At 36.2% G+C, this 17501-nt stretch overlaps 1 protein-coding gene across 1 annotated transcript in view; it reads left to right on the top strand.

Annotated features, from left to right (window-relative positions):
- The window catches only part of THSD7A (thrombospondin type 1 domain containing 7A), a 428255-nt gene that overhangs the window by 385514 nt on the left and 25240 nt on the right, over positions 1-17501 (top strand). The window contains exons 14-19 of the mRNA XM_025471202.3: positions 1767-1945; positions 4651-4656; positions 6291-6424; positions 11192-11345; positions 12947-13091; positions 14463-14578. Coding sequence (XP_025326987.3) covers positions 1767-1945; positions 4651-4656; positions 6291-6424; positions 11192-11345; positions 12947-13091; positions 14463-14578 — 734 coding nt within the window. The remainder of the gene's footprint in view (positions 1-1766; positions 1946-4650; positions 4657-6290; positions 6425-11191; positions 11346-12946; positions 13092-14462; positions 14579-17501) is intronic.

The following is a 17501-nucleotide window of genomic DNA, read 5'->3' as shown; positions in this document are numbered from 1 at the left end:
TTACAACTTTTGTTCTTCAAAGAATACTAAAATAAAAAAGACATGTTTTGACAAATGTAGAAATTAGGACAGTTATACCTTGCTAATGGTGGTGTAAAGTGATGTGCTTTGGAAAACAGTTTGGCACTTCCTCAAAAAGTTAAATATAGTTATCATATGACCCAGCAATTCCACTCCTAGATATATGCCCATGAAAATTAAAAGCATGTCCACACAGAAACCTATACACAAATGTTCACAGCAGCATTATTCATAATATACAAAATAGGGAAACTAAAATACCCATACACTAATGAGTGGATAAACAAAATATGATCTGTCCATTCAATGGAACACTATTCAGTCATAAAAAGGAATGAAGTACTAACACATGCTTGAACCCTCACAAAGATGAATCCTGAAAACATTATACTAAGTAAAATAAGCCAATTGAGAAAAGCCACATAATGTTTGATTTCATTTTAGGAAATGTCCAGAATAGGTGCATTCTCAGGGACAGAAAGTGGATGAGTGGTTGCCAGGTAATGGGGGAGGAGAAAATGATAACCCTCTGCTAACTGATAACCCTCTGCTAATGGCTAGAGGGTTTCTTTATGTGGCAATGGAAATGTTCTAAAATTAGATAATGGTGATGGTTGTACGACTTGGTGAATATATTAAAAACTGAGTCATGAGCTGATTTTTATCGTATATAAATTATATTTCAATAACAAAATTGTAATCTACCTAGAGTCCCCTAGTACAAGTTGTCTATATTATCATTTTCAAAATTGAATCCTTGATGGCTGATGTAAAATGGTATAAGAACAAACCCTCTGCATATCAGAGTATTACACAGAACAACTATGCTTTTGACTCTTGACCGTAGGAAATTTAGCTTTTCCACGTATTTGCCTGGAGAGTATATACAAGTGATAAATTGATGTTTGAAATGCCAACTTGGTAATAAGGGACTGTTCCAGGAAAATGCACCCATTTCTCAAATCACATCTGTAGACTGTTAAGTTAATTGGCTGTGTGATTTGATGAAATGAGTGCTGAACTAGACCCCATCTTTTACTGTGTGATCCTCCACTTGTCAATTATCTTTCTGCATTTGTTTTCCTATCTGTCCAATAGTATATCAATACGTATCCAATACATTTATAAGATTTTCAAGAGAATCAAATGAATATAAGATGTGAAATTGTTTTTTAAATTGACAGCACTAAAAATTATGAGACATTATTTATTTAACATCCTTCATTTTTCTTCTCCAGATCTGATTTGCAAAGAAGGGGAAACATAAGGTGCTAAGTTAAATGGTTCCTTTTGGATGTTGATTGAGAGGGTCTGTCTTTCTTCTTGAGGAAGAAGTTTGCATGGACTCAAACACTTGGACTTGTGTGACATTAACAGACAGAATTTTACAGAAAACTGTTATAATTTTTTTAATGTATCATTCTGACAGCATGAGAACGATATAGCAGCAGACAGGTTATTGTCAATTAAACACGAGCTGTCAGAAAGTCAGAAATGCTGAAATATGGTGAGCATGACTCCTAAGCAGATCATATGGCAGCTGCTCAGCTGTTATTTTAACAGAGTCGCTGTATGTATGTGTCATTTTCCTGCAGAATTTCAGTCTCTAACAATGCAGACATCTTTGCATTTGCATGTTGCTGTCAAGTCAAACTTGGACCTTCTAAGTGAGCTAGAATGGTGGGTGGTAGTGGGCAAGTGACATGTGGAGAAGATGGCTCTCATCTGATTTTTTTTCCATGCAGGTTACATTGAAGAGGCCTGCATCATCCCTTGTCCTTCCGATTGCAAGCTCAGTGAGTGGTCCAACTGGTCTCGCTGCAGTAAGTCCTGTGGAAGTGGTGTGAAGGTTCGGTCTAAATGGTTGCGTGAGAAACCATATAATGGAGGGAGGCCTTGCCCCAAGCTGGACCATGTCAACCAGGTATTCTCTACCACTGATTTTAATTAACGTATTATTTAGATTCACGTGATCTATTTTTTTCTCCAAAATGGAGAATAAATAATAACCCTGAGTAAGACATTTAACCCATTGAATCCTTAGAATGCCTGAGTAAATAGAGGTATGTTGTTAAAATCCCAAATCAGATATATTATCTTTGCATTAGGAGATTTAGTACCTTGCATGTACATGCATATGAATATAATTAAGTGGAAATTAAAATGACACCTACCTTTAAAATAATGTCATAAAATTGTATCTAGCTGTGTGCTAAGAGCAAGATTGTCTCATTATTATAGTTCCCCTAGACTCTCAGAAAAGATATCTCAATTACCAACTACTTAAATTAAAATGAAAGAAAGCATTTGGATTTGGGTCTGAAACTAGGAAATCTCTCTCTCTCTCACACACACTCTCACTCTCTCCCTCCCTCTCCCATCCCTCTATCTTTCCTTCTTGAAATAATAAAGGTGGAGGGGTACTTCCTGGATGGCTCAGTTGGTTGAGTGTCCAACTCTTAATTTCAACTTAGGTCATGATCTCAGGGTAGGTAGTAACATGGAGCCCCTCGTTGGGCTCCACGCTGAGTGTGGAGCCTGCTTAAGATTCTCTCTCTCCCTCTCCCTCTGCCCCTTCACACTCTCCCCCTCTCTAAAAAAATAAAACTAGGAAATATATATTGAATGTTCATTTAAATTTGCTTGATATAAAATAAGTTAAGAAAAAAGAAAAATAAAGATGACCTCAAAGTCAGTGTACCAACACTATATACCAATTTAGTCTTTGACCTTTTGAATTTTATTTGGAACTTTATTTTATTTTTGTATCCTCACTTTATTAGCTGCAGTTAATAGTCGTTACTTGTGCCCTATTGGAGATATAAAATGAAAAGACTAATAGAGGGAATTATGACTAATTTAAATGTAATATAAAATATAGACAATTATTATCATGATTGACCTATATGTGAACTAACAAAGAATAAATTTAATATTGTATTTGTAGATGTTAAGATATGTATTTATATTGTTACAATCAAATGAACCAAGTCATATATATATAAACCAACCTTAAATATGTAGATAAGTTTCAGGCATACATAAACTCACTTTAATCTCCAAACACACTGCCTACCAGTACACATACTTTACTTCCCAAATTAACTTAAATTGTTAATGATAATAAAGATAAACTGTAGGATGTTCCCCTCTACCTGCTAAATGGAAGGCTATCCAATTTGTGAATCTCATGAGAAAGCCAATTAGATCTTCAAAAATAATAAAGTAAAATAAAGGGACAGTCTAGAGAAAATCAAAATACATTTTGAATAAAGAAATTAAGGACAAAGAAAGTGGAGAATTAAATGCCATAGGAAGTACTTCTCTGAAAAAAATCTTGATTTTTTTCCCCCCCGAGTGAAGTTGCTGAATATGCCCTTAAGGTCAGCCATTGGTGACTAGTACACTACACTGCTGCCATCTACTGGTGAATGAGTTTTCCTGCCAGAGTGAATACTTGCAAACAAGAAATTTCGGTTAACATAACCCGAAAGAAACAAAATAACTGAAATGCAAGGTTTAAAATGTAAATATTTTTCTACAAGTTTTGAAATTTTAAAGTTCCATTGGTAAATTTGAATTGTAATAAATTCTCATCCATTGCCCTAATAAAGAGAAATTCTACAGAAATGTTCAGGGTGTGTGTGTGTGTGTGTGTGTGTGTGTACAGCCAGTCAACCTCTCAATTAAAATGAGCTGTGTTTGCCTCAGCATTGTTTTTACTAGTGAATTTTCAAAGGTTCAGGACCTTCTGCCAAGTTTTCTTTGCTATGAAAAGTCTTCTACCTAAGCCATTTTTCTGTCACTCTCCAGCTCTGATAAAATTGAATACAGAGTTTGATGGAGACATTCAGGTACTTGTTAATCAGCTTACTGGTGACATATCAAGGCATTAACAACTAAAAATTAAAGCTAAAATGAGAAGTAATAGATTCCTACTATCTGAGTACAAATGTTCTACATTTAAAAATAGAAATTCCTAGGATTTTATCACCAAAATATTAGGAAAGTAAAGAATATGCAAAGGTTTGTGTTAACTTTGAAAATTGCAAATCACATGGATTTTTTACTACAATTATACATTCCTCAATAAAAAAATCAGAGGTCCATTGACTTGAAAATGGTTTTGAGGTACCATTTTCTAACTGAGGAAGCAAATTCTCATTTCCCAAGAAATGTAGATGGATGGATTGATTAAAATCAATAGATTAATCAAGCAGTCTATGGATAGATTTCACTCACAATTTGCATCACAGAGTAGTTGCCATCATTCATCAGTCCCCCCATCATTCATCAGTCATACATACATATGGTATGTATTTTGAGGACTACTCAGTGTCTTAAGATTTCTTCATCCTGCCCATCTAATCTTTTCCTTGACCATGAAGTTTGCAATACTCATTTATGTATTTCAACTTTAAACAATAATAAGGAGTTGCTTTTTCTCTCCCAAGGCTTAATAAAGATATTCTAATAATTTACCCCCCCAAAAAAAGAAAAATAGACTTTTATATGTGGATGAAATGATATTTTAAATGTAGAATATGAATGTTTTCATTCAGCATACTGACACTTTTTCCTTATCTTTTTCCTCTCCCTTTTCTTCAATCCTGCTGAATGCCACCCCAGGCACAGGTAAGAATTCCTACACCCCCTGGTTCCTGGTAGGCTACTACTTGTTTTCCTTTTTTCTCCCGACTCCAGAAAATGTATTTCATTTCCTGCTATTGTCTTTTATCTTTTACAGGGAGAAAATATCATATTTTCTATAAAATTTTTGTTCTGCAGCTGTTCCTCCCCCCCGCCCCCCATCCACCGTCCCCCTGGCCCAGCATGCCACCTGTGTTTTCTCACTTTATTATCAGGGCTGAGGTTCCGGGGTGGGGGGAACAAGCTTCACTTCACCAGCCCTGACAAGGCAGTGACACCTCTTGTTAATGCTGTCATGCTTCTCAGAGGGAAAGGGAAAGGCACAGGTGGGCTGAGGGTCGGTGGCAGGAAGTCGCTCTGAACTGGTTGGTATTCAGTCCAGTGGAGGAGATTCACATGAGCGCCATCAAAAGATTAGGAGAAATGTATTTCTCCTTCAATGTTTCCCTTCCTCACAAATTGTAGGGTCATGTTTTACTCGGTAGTATTTAGTCCTATTTTAATACAGTACCCCATGTGAAGGTGACCCTGTATAACAATGATGGATTCCTATTCCAGCACTGTATATTCTTTATTCTTACTTGCAATAGCTCAGCTTTATTCATTCACTAAAATTTGCACAAAAGAATAGCACCAAAGGGCTATTTATATCTATAGTTTCTGGAATTAGTTACGTAAAATATACATACACTAGTGTGTGTGTGTTGTGTGAAATAGGAAATAGAGTTGAATTACCCTAGATTTTGAAATTATTTTAAAAGACATTTTTCTTTAATGGTTGACTCAGCTGTGTTGCAGTGGATTACGGTTTATTTTATTCCCTCGATTTAGTCATTCTTCTCATTGAGAAAAAGAGTAATTGGTTCATTGTTCTAAAATCCTGAAACCAAACATACCAGTCTAAATGTGAGACTTTCAGCCTTTATGGTCACCAAAGCACAGACAGTTTGTTTTGTGTCATGTGACGCTCCCTGCTTTGAGCTGTAGCTGTGTAATATGAGGCCGATTTCAGACCTTGCTTCCAAGCCCTAAATGATTGAAGGTTACTTTTTAAATGGTTTTGTTTCTTGTTATCATCTAATTTAGTTTTACATATGGAATGCAAAAAATATACAAATTCTTATTGCTCTATACATTCACTTGGAAAACAGGCCAAGATATGTTTCTTTGAAAACAGTTACTTTTATATGCTCATTTAATTCATTAATTCGTTTATTCATTCATCTATCCAACAAATCTCTATAGAAGGCCTAACATATGAGCACTCTGGCCTAAGTATTGAAGACACACAACACCGTGAACAAGACAGATGGCCCATGAAATCAGCACTGCGTGGTGAGGATCAGTACAGGAACGTACCCAATATGTCCCGTGTGCTCCATTGGGTCAGATGTACCACTGTCATGTAATATAGGATCAAGGGAATACAACACAGCTAGCCTTTTATTTCTAGAACTCTCAAGAGAGTTTCTATATTCCCATCTTAGAATAATGAACAATAAAGGAGAGGAGTGAAAATAGTGCAACAAGAATACAATGTTTGTTGTGATGTTCCGTGCTCCTGCCCACTCTCAGCGGGTTCCCTGAGGAGAAATCCCAGAAAACTGTGTGTGTTTCAGGTGTATGAGGTTGTCCCTTGCCACAGCGACTGCAACCAGTACATATGGGTCACAGAGCCATGGAGCATCTGCAAAGTGACCTTTGTCAACATGCGAGATAACTGTGGAGAGGGTGTGCAAACCCGAAAAGTGAGGTAAGAGTGAGCCTCATTGTGCAGAAACAGAACACACTACCACCTCCCAGCCTCATGTAGGCCAGCGTGGGGCTCTCACTCCTCCCTGGTCTCCTGCATTAAACTCTCTTTAGTTTTATTTCCAGGGAATCTGTGTTCATGGAATATTCTAAGGGCATCTGCTTCAAGCAGCAAGTTGTCACACTGGGCCTCCTGACAGGAAGCCTCACTTGAAGGTCCTCCTGAAGAGAAGGATACTCATCGTGAATGCAAGCTGAATGAATGCAAATTTTTCCAACCCCAAAAACTTTGTTCTTAAAAGCCAAAAAGATTTCTGTCTGCTTTTTAGTGATAATCTGTGATAAACCCTTGCTCCTTTGTGTCATCCAAATGGCTAACTTTTGAATATTCCCACCTCCTCCAGGAAGCCTTCCTAATACTAAGTGCTGCTCATTTGTTCTATGACCATGCCACCTAGGAGGCAACCACCAGCCACGTGGGGGCTATTTCACTTTAAGTTTAAACTGGTTAAAATTAAATTAAATTAAATTGAAAATATGTTTCCTCAGCCACGCTGGACATATTTAAAGTGCTCAATAGCTGAGGAGGCTAATAGCTATGCTGTCAGACAGCAGAACTATAGAGCATTTCCATCATCACAGAAAGTTCTGTTGAGTGGTGTTGCTGTACAGTACCCCACTTCCCCCTCATTGTTTTGAAAAGATCCATTTACCATCTGTTGTTTTTATTAAACTCTATAATTTTCTCCAGAGACCTTGTCATATTTATAGAAATTTCCTAACACCTAATACAATTTTGATATTCATTACATTTTCCCTCCAGTATCTGCATATGACTCTTAAGGGCTCTGGAACCCTACAAAACAAGTCTATGAGTTTTATTATCTCTACTTTGTGGAGTAGATTCAGAAGTACTGAGTAATTTACCAAGAACACTCATCTAGTAAAGTGACAGAGTTGTCACTCTTTATACCAGTTTCTTCTAACCCTGCCGAGTGATACACAGTAAAGACAAGTGTAAAAACATACAGAATTTGACCACTCATCTAGTGGACAAGCCCACTGCTACTCATGACCTAACTTTTCATGAATTTAAGATTTATGTTTCCCAATAGAAAAGTTGAGTGAATTAACATTTATATCGTAAAACTTTGGCACACTGTATAATTTGCTTCCAATAAAAATAATGTTTCTTTTTTCACAAGCCCTCTGAACTCTTAAGCTATTTTTCTGAGGAACTTAATAAAGGTAGATGAGCAATTAGAAGGTAACAAGTTGATAGGGAAACATAGGGAAAAGACAGAGATTCCATTTTCCACCATTCCCTTGCAAATTCAAAATTTCTCCTCCAAATTTAAAAATATTTTCCTTATAAAAATATTTTGATCAAGTTGGGTTTTTCATTAGTAAGAAAAATTATAATACTGTTTCTTTCAATTTTCTCTTCAATGATCTGTGTACATGCTTTTTTTTTTGCTTTATAAATAATACTCTCAACATTTCCAAATACATCTTAAGCAAAGTAACTTTTGAGATCTATTCATTTTCTCAGTAAACATCTTTAATGTCAATAGAGAAAAGGGAAGGTCAGTATTGATTGTGATCTCTGATCATGTAATAATGTTTCTATTTGTTACTGATTGAGTAGTAAACCTCTCTAACCTTATCCTCTGCTAATTAAGGTCAAAATGTCTTGCTTATATGCAAGCATTATGTGACATTTCAGGATAGAAGAGTCTATAAGAGAGCAAGTACCAATTTATCCAGTGTCATTCTTTTTCTTTTAGGATGATATGACATATCAAAGGCTGGTGGCAGAAGTGATTTTTCCTGGTGGGAAGGGATATTTTTCACAGACATTTTTTTTTTTTTTTTTAGAATTTCTAGCACATGGTGATAATAAAAAACAGGTAATAAAGAGCAAGGGATTTGATTATCTTTATTGTTGCTTTTAAATTCTCTGCAGACAATGTACCCCTTTACTGTCATACCTATGACGGGCCTCAGGCCCTGCTCTTTGCCTCCAGCTTGGTTCTGAACTATGTATTTCTAATACAGTTCAATTTTTCTCACAGCATAATTCCTTGTCCTGTGGAAAGGAGAAAGGCCAAGAATTTGGAGGAAACCAAATGAACTTAAAGTGCTTTAGTGCTTTCCTTTGTGCTGAAAACCTGATGTGAATCTTGATTCTGTATTCTAGAGTGATTTTAAAAACTAATACCAAATAAAGTAAATAAAACATAAATAATTTGAATATCAACAATAAGGACATTTTTAACAATCGTGGCATATTGAAGTGATGACATTCAAATATAGTCATTAAAAATAATACCTTTGTTGGGGCACCTGGGTTGCACAGTTGGTTAGGCACCTGACTCCTGGTTTGGGCTCCTGTCCTGATTTCAGGCTCATGAGATTAAGCCCCTGAGTTGCTGAGCAAGGAGAAGAGTTGGCTTGAGTTGTCTCTTCCCTCTATCCCTCCCCCCTCAAATAAGTAAATCATTTTTTAAAGATTTTATTTATCTATTAGAGAGAGAGAGAGAGAGAGAGAGAGGCAGACACAGGCAGAGGGAGAAGCAGACTCTATGCAGGGAGCCAGACGTGGGACTCAATCCCGGGTCTCCAGGATTACGCCTGCCCTGGGCAGAAGGCGGCACTAAACTGCTGAGCCACCCGGGCTGCCCAAGTAAATCATTCTTAAAAAAAGAATTATATCTTAGGAAAATAGTTGGTGACAGGAAAAGATGTTCATATTATTGTTTTTTTAAATGGTACAAATAGTAGATAAAATTTGCTCTATTTTATGAAATGAAATATATGCTTAAATAGAATAGTCTTTAAAGAGTGGTTTTCTCTGAGTGATTTTTTGTTTTTGTTTGTTTCTTCTGATTTTCCTAAGCTGAATGAATTAGCTATGTAATAAAAAATTAAAGGAGAAAAGCCTGTGAAAATGTAGTTTTATGTACATAACTACTTAATAGAGTATTGAACATCTGTCTTTAACTCTGGATCAATAGGTAATTTTGCAAGTTAATCCTTGTACCCTGTGTCAATGACTAGCATGAATACAATCTTTTCTTGTAAGTGACAAACTTATCTTTTGAGCATTAAATTTTGTTCCATGTCATCCCAAAGCTGCTCCACATCCTCTCAAAGTTGCCGTCAACAGAATATTTTCTAAATGCCACTGAAGAGAGAACTTTTTCCTGGGAAGCTGAAAGTCTCCCAAAGAAATTTATATTTTTTTCTTTAGCAATGAAATCAAATAAATACCTACCTTTGCATATTTTTGTGGTCTCTCTTTCCTATTTTTATCCATCCACACCAAAAAGTGCAGAGGTGGGTTTTCGTAGAAGTATTTTTTTTCAGACTACAAACCCAATTAAGACATGAGCAACAGCACAGTTTTCCAGTCATTAAATGTATCCCATAGGAAAACAACATTTCTCTTAAATTGGGCAGCACTGTATAGAAAGGTATTTCTGCAGAGGAGATTTATAAAGATGCAAAGTCCCCACTGATTGTAAATCCTTGGGAACGGTGAGATTCCAGGTTTAACTGATAATGTAATTTAACCTAGAGTTTAAAACATGGCAATGGGTTTGAGAGGCTTAAGAACTCAAGCCTGCTTTTAGCTCTAGCAATGCATTCTCTTCCCAAACCCATTACTTTGGTTGACCTTCTCTGAGTTATAGATGAGGGATAAAGTTTTTCCCTTCCACTAGAAAAGTGCCTTGAGAGATTATTAATTATGCTAAGAGTGAAGTCTGGTACTAACCATGTTAATTAGATCCCCAAGAGATAAGTAAGCGAGACTTCCATGACTGCTTACAAAAGAAACATATAAGGTGGTTGAATCTGTTCTGTTAAGAAGAAAACTACCAATTAAAAAAGGCCAAGATAAAAAACAAAACAAAACAAAAAAAGCAAAAAAAAAAAAAAAAAAGCCAAGATATATGAAAGATTCAAACAACCATATTTAGAGAATTTGTGCTATTATTATTACTATAATTGTATTTTCGCTTCTGCCTTTCTTTTAAAGTTATCAGCATATAGGAGGCTAATATTACTTTTTAGTGACAAAACAACTTGATAAATTCCATCAATTACTTTAGAAAATATTTCATGAAACCTCTAGGAAAGTTCAGTGTGCCTCATCTTCCATCATCTATGAATCTACCTTCTCTATGGAATCTGCCATTTCCAAAAATAAGCCCCTCAGTGAATCTCTGTGGACCATTCCTCATTAGTTGCTGCATCATACACGAGTATAAAAGGCCCTCTTTGGGACACCTGGGTGCCTCAGCAGTTGAGCCTCTACCTTTGGCTTGGGGCGTGATCTCAGAGTCCCAAGATTGAGTCCCACGTCGGCTTCCTGCAGGGAGCCTGCTTCTCCCTCTGCCTATGTCTCTGCCTCTCTCTGTGTGTTTCTCATGAAAAATAAATAAATAATCTTTTTATTTTTTAAAGACCTTCTTCCTTCAGAGGAAGACATACTATAATCCATACAGTGGCTATAATTTTAAAAGATTATGATGATACAAGCAATCGTCCATTTTATATCATGCTGAAGCTCTGCCAGTATTTATAGGAGGCAGAGATCCTTTTATGTCTTCATGTTTGGAGAATTTTATTAAATGCAAACATTCCCACCTCACAACCCCATAACAATGTTTTAGAGCCATCCTATCCTATGGGTTGGCCATCGTTCTAATTGTCCTGGTTCCTTCAGGAACCTTCATTCCTGAATAGGTATGGTTTTTTTTAGATGCATGCAGAACACAGCAGATGGCCCTTCTGACCATGTAGAAGATTACCTCTGCGATCCAGAAGAGATGCCCCTGGGCTCTAGAGAGTGCAAATTACCATGCCCTGAGGATTGTGTGATATCTGAATGGAGTCCATGGACCCGCTGCACTTTGGTGAGATGATTAACCATTTATCAATAGTGTTTACTTAATTCTTTACCACTAAAGCTTTAGAGCTATTAAAAAATAATAATTACTAAATTAGTTACCAAGGCGAGAGTGTTTTCTTCGCTACCTCATTCCATGTGACTGTGCCATTTAAAGTCAGCAGTGTTTTGACTCACACTGGAACAGCTCAACCACTTGCCAACTTCACACTTCTCCACCATCCTCCTAGACCTACAGAAAATGCCTTCAAATTGGCGTATAAGTACATAGGATGTTAAAAACTGCACTGGTGATAATGATCCCCTCCAGGTAAAGGGAAAAAGAATGAAGCTCCAGTAAAGGTACTTTAATGGTGTCGAGTTATTTTCATCCCTTGCTTTTTGCCCAATCCATTTTATTTAAATTGTAGGAATAATCTTTCACACAGTGGGTGTACTGCAGCAGGAGTATTGACACTAAAACACCAAAGATTCTGGCAAAAAAAAAAGGGACTTGAAGGAAGAAAGCTGTGTGTCAGTGAATCTCTTTCCACAGACTGACTCTGTGTCTCTGTGGGTCTGGAAAACCAGCTGAGAGTTTCAAATAACACAAAGCTTCTAGATTTCAACAGCCCATAGGGGTTCTTCCACGGGACCCTGGGAAGAGTCATTTAAAACAGAAGTGGCTGAGAATTTAGGATATTTGGTTTGGCCCAGGCACCGTTGTACAGCGGCACAATTCAAAATGGCATCAAATGTACAAGAAGAATACATCTAATGTGGAATTAATTTGCTAAAATACAATATAAGACAGTCTCAAAGAATTTATGATGCATGTTTTCAAGGTGAAATGAATTTTCTATCTCCGCGTTAACATTATTAAAGGTGTTAATTAGCAGCCAACTGATAGAGCAGTAGCAAAACAGGGCTGCTGGTTGACTTGGATACAGGTTAAATAGCAACAAAGAATCAACTGTATCACAAGGGCACGCAAATGATTTTCTACTCTAATTCTATAGCATCAGATCTGAGTTCCTGTTCTTAGAAACCAGATGGTTGCAGAACGAGACTCTGCCAGTAGCAGAAAGGCAAGCTAGTCTTTTTTAACTGCTGAATATGTGCCCATTAGGAAAACCAAGATCACTAAAAGCTAGTTATTGAAAGTCAATCTTAAGATGGTTTTCCAGGTCCAAGAAACTAGATAGATATATAGGTAGATGATGGGTAGATAGGTTGTCATTTCTGTGTTTGTGGTCTACAACAGCTAATATGTTCCCCCTTAAAATAGTTGTTCAGGTACAGAAACTGTATGCAATTTATTGATTATTAATTCTATATTAGTGATCTGCAATAATTAATATGATCATATGTATGTGTTTGCATATATGTGATATGATATATCTATTAGCATTTGACACACAGACTCTTAAGCATCTTATGGCTAGATGGGACGTCAGAAACTCATCTGACACGATGATTTTATAGATGAGGAAACTGAGGTGTATGAGACCCTTCAAGTTAGTCAGTGGCCTAGACACTCTTACTCCTGCTCCAGTGCTCTCCCTAATATACTAGTTCTTGTATGGCTAGGTATTCACCTTTCTGAGGAGTTGTATTATTCTTTGTCAGCCTTGCAGTCAAAGCAGTTTCCGGCAAAGGTCAGCTGATCCCATCAGACAACCTGCAGATGAAGGAAGAGCCTGCCCTAATGCTGTTGAGAAGGAACCCTGTAACCTAAACAAAAACTGCTTCCACTATGATTATAATGTAACAGGTATGTGCATAGTCATCTCATCAATCACCAAGCTAAAGGCCAAATCCCATGTCTTTCAGCTCAGTAGCATTCCTGTAAGTATTGTTCATCTCCATCTATGTCCCTTTTGGACATGCTGCTTACTTTCCCAGAGATCACTCTTTATTTAAAGACAGAGATATTTATCTATTTTTAATAAACATCAAGATATGGAGAATGAAAATATCACACAAATACTGAGTGCTTAAGGTAGAGTGTGAGGTAGAGTGTGAATAGTCTAAGTGATCCTATATAAGACATCCTCCCACTTTGGGAAGGTGCAAGTAAAAGATATATCTTTCCCAGAAGTATCAGGTTTATTGAAAGATAAACATCTTCTCTAGAAGATGTTTAATAGCTATAACATACTGGGACAATAATTCTAAGCATGATTAGTCTGATGTGAAAATGTCAGCAATCTTAACCTACAAAAAAATGTAGGAAGAAGATACAGACATTTCTGTATTATCAAAGGTACAGATGAAAAAAAGATGAGTATTGTTTTTGTGTTTTTTTTTTCAGAAAAAAAGACATTATAAACCATTTTTTCCATAACCCTCATCCCCATACCATCAAGGCACATTCTCTAGGAAAGAAGAGGGTGTGTTAGTTTATATGATGTGGGAAACATTGAAGCTGCTTGTGAAGTTTTTCCCAAGTAATTCTCACACTGAAGTGAACTCCAGGCCTTGTACAATAACACACAGCAGTCAGATTGGCTTTTTGTTTCCTTAGGTTTTTCTCTTCAATTTCTTTTGATGATACAAAGAAGTCACAGTTCTCTGGGACATGCTAAGCTAAGCTACTCTGGAAAGAAAGATGAATGAATTATTTTGCAAAAGACATGAAATAAAAGAATTAAATAGATATGGCCAAAGTGATTTTGAAATAAGTGTATATTTTAAAACATTCTAAGTATGGACAGTAAGTGAAATAGTGTTTTATCTGAATATAACTACATGGTTAAAGTGCCACCCGTTAAAATTATGATTGTTTTGCTAAATTAAAAATGTTAAAATTTAAATTTCTACTTTTATTAGGAAAGAAAGTTTTTAAGTGACATTTGATGCAGGCCAAAGTCAGTTCCGCAGTATCACCAAACAGCTAGCTGTCAAGATTATCAAGTAGACATCTGCCTTCAAGAATAATCCCTGTAGTTATGTGCAACCCCAGCAATTCCATTTGACTCTTGATATGTTCAAAGCCAGGACCCATATGCTCTGCATGTGGGATGATTGATTGTGGGGCTTAGAAAGCAGTTGTGAATTAAATATGGGATTCAGGTCATCAGAGTTTCATTTGAAATCTGTTTCATACGTAGCCTTCTGTTCTGATGGGCTCCCTTCCTTTCAGACTGGAGTACGTGTCAGCTGAGTGAGAAGGCAGTTTGTGGAAACGGCATTAAAACAAGGATGTTGGATTGTGTTCGAAGCGATGGCAAGTCGGTTGACCTGAAATATTGTGAAGAGGTGAGGGGATACTGTGTTATATCTCTGCAAGTAAATTCTTCCCTAATAATTTCAATTCATGCTGAGCCAAGTGACCTGTGCTCAATGCAGCTCATTGCCAGCAGATGTTTTTCTGTACTACTCAGAGGCTGCTAAGCACCCTCTTGAAAAGAAACACTGTCCAACTACTGATTTCTACACATAATTTCCTGTATTTTGTTCTGCTCAGAGCCTAAAGGTATGCTAATTAGCCTATTTTGAAAGAAATGCTTGGGGAACAATAAGTAATCAAGGTGAATAAAGGCAATAAATCTTAATCAGACTACTCATCATCTTTTGTAATTCCATGTGAATTTTGTGTTGCCTGGGACACCTGCCAAGAGCCATCATTTATTCTCTCTGTTGCTAAACATTGATCGCATGTGGTTTGGTAGCAGATTTTGATATTAGGATCTAATATCCAGCTGTGAGAGTCTAAGTATTCAGGTCTGGATAAGAGACAGCTTGAAATTCAAACAAAGGAATGAAGTCTGCCATTGTATCTTTGAGGCAAGAATCATTCTCTTTGAGAGAAAATTGTGACTATTAATTCTCCAACTTATAAAAGTCATGTGATCATTTCTAGGTATGACCTTATGAAATGTGAGGAAACATAGTTGTTGGCTTCTCTTAGTGTTCATGAATCTACACTTCACATTGCAATTATTTTGTCTGACTTCAGTACTAAAAGGGTATTCACATTCCTGCCAGGTTTTAACTTCTCCTGCATCTCAGCCCCACTGGGTTAAACATGAACTAAGATAAGAAGAAGCCTCATTAGATCTTGAACACATAGGGAGAAGCTTATGGCCTCATAAGGGTCCAGTAGACATGATGACCATAACTTCTATCTAAACATGCTGGAGCTTATATAAACTGATGGTAAATTGTTCCAATCCCTGAGAAAACTCGAGATGGAAATATCTTAGTCCTTTTCATATCGTTATCATGTGGCTCTAACAACTTCGTTATATCTGTCCATGGGAATGGAGCACCCGAGTGTGCTGAAAACAAGTTGTTTACTTAATAAATTCCACTCACTACCATCTTATAATTTAGCGGATTCATACTTTAATTATAAATTTTATACCTGAATTAATTTTGTCTGGAAACTAATAACATCAAAGTAATGTAACCATTATAAAAATAACATTAGCATTAATGAACATTATTATAGTCCTAGATTGGCTGGAGAGCTTTGATCTACTCCTAGTTGACTAATATATTGCCTTGTTTGCAAATGTACATATAAATGTCTTCCTGGATCAGAATGAAATATACAAGGAACAGCTGAGAGCTTTGTGAAAGCTAAACCCAAATCATACAAAACCAATTTAAAAACATGACTATAGGATAGAGGTATAAATAGAGTCCTTTATTTCTTAAATGAAATGTGAATAAAACCCTAAGATATTTCAATTATCCATAAGCCTAGATAAATTTACTCTTATGCATTAATATCATAATGTTTGAATACTGTGGTGACAATTAAGGTTTCAAATCATAATACTCTAGTAAACACGGTCTTTAAGGAGAATAGTGCTTTCTCTGCAGGAATTGGAATAAACAACTCATATCCCACTTTATCCATCCCCATGGATGCAGTAGTATTAAATCATAGCCCTGAGAAAAGCTGGCTATCTTTTTTAATAATGGATCGATTGCCTACCTACTAATACATGTGCAAACCCTGCATTCAGCGCAACAGCAGTAGCTAACTCTTGCTGCGTCCCTAACAGCCAAAAAGGAAAATGCCATTCCTACCCAACAAAGAGGACAATTAGGGTTAAACCCATCTAGCATTTATATAGCATTTTTTTCTTTGATGTTTTTCTTTATTTACCCAATACCTAGTAATTGGTTTCTCCTTTCCTGTTCTTTGATCCCCGAAGAGATTTCTTTTTCATTTACTTAGACACATATGTTTAGATGAGAGAGCATGAGACAGAGGGAAAAAGGACACAAAAATGTAAGAAAAAAATAGTAGAGGGTTAAAATGTCTCACTACTAGATTCCCAGAAGATCTAGACAAAGACATCCCTCAATTCTGTAGTGAAATAAATCAGTAGTAGCTTAATTCTGTGACTCAAACCCTCTCTTCACCAAACTATTGTCTACCTTAAATTTTACACATCATTTTTAGCCTATAACCACCTTAAGACTCCCTTCTGCAACCTCCCATGACTTTAAGTGACTTTATAAGACTTCAATTAAGTGATACGGTAAATATTTTTATATCAAATACTCAACTTTGTCATTTATTTCTGGCGGAGAATATAATGGGAATACCTGCAGAGGTATGTAGCATATAGTCATTGACCTGATCCTCTCTCAGTGGATAACTTAGAAACAAGAGTTATACTTGAATCACAACATAAGATTTCAGAAAAATTTTCTTTTGCCATCTTTTACTATGTCCATTAGACAATATAAACTTCTTTTTCATATGGAAATTTTTAAAAAGATCTTGAAAATTCCCAAGGATTATTCCTGCCCCCCCAAATTGTACTTTTCTAACAATGCTCTTAAATATTTCTATTTTCCTGTTACTCTGTACCTTGGACTTTTTAACTGTTTGTGATAAATTTGAAATCTCATATTTTAAAGGTAGAAGGATTAAGTAAACAACTCAATGCCAATTAAATGTCACAGTATTACTATCTGATGAGAGGCTAACCAAAACCAGTGAATTATAAACAGCTGCTGAGATCAGTTTAAGAAAAGAAAATCTTTGTATAAAATAAATGTATATAAAATATTTGTAATCAAAAAATTCTAGTGACCCATACTTCCTTTTGAAAAAGATAACATACCTGACAACTAATATTTTATATTATTTCAGTACATTATAATATTAGTTTTTGAGTGGTGATTTGTCCTTCAAACCTTTTGCTTTTCAGTTTAA

This window comes from Canis lupus, chromosome 14 (assembly GCF_003254725.2).
Source record: "Canis lupus dingo isolate Sandy chromosome 14, ASM325472v2, whole genome shotgun sequence".
Taxonomy (NCBI): Eukaryota; Metazoa; Chordata; class Mammalia; order Carnivora; family Canidae; genus Canis; species Canis lupus.
This window is presented reverse-complemented; position numbering and strand designations above follow the sequence as displayed.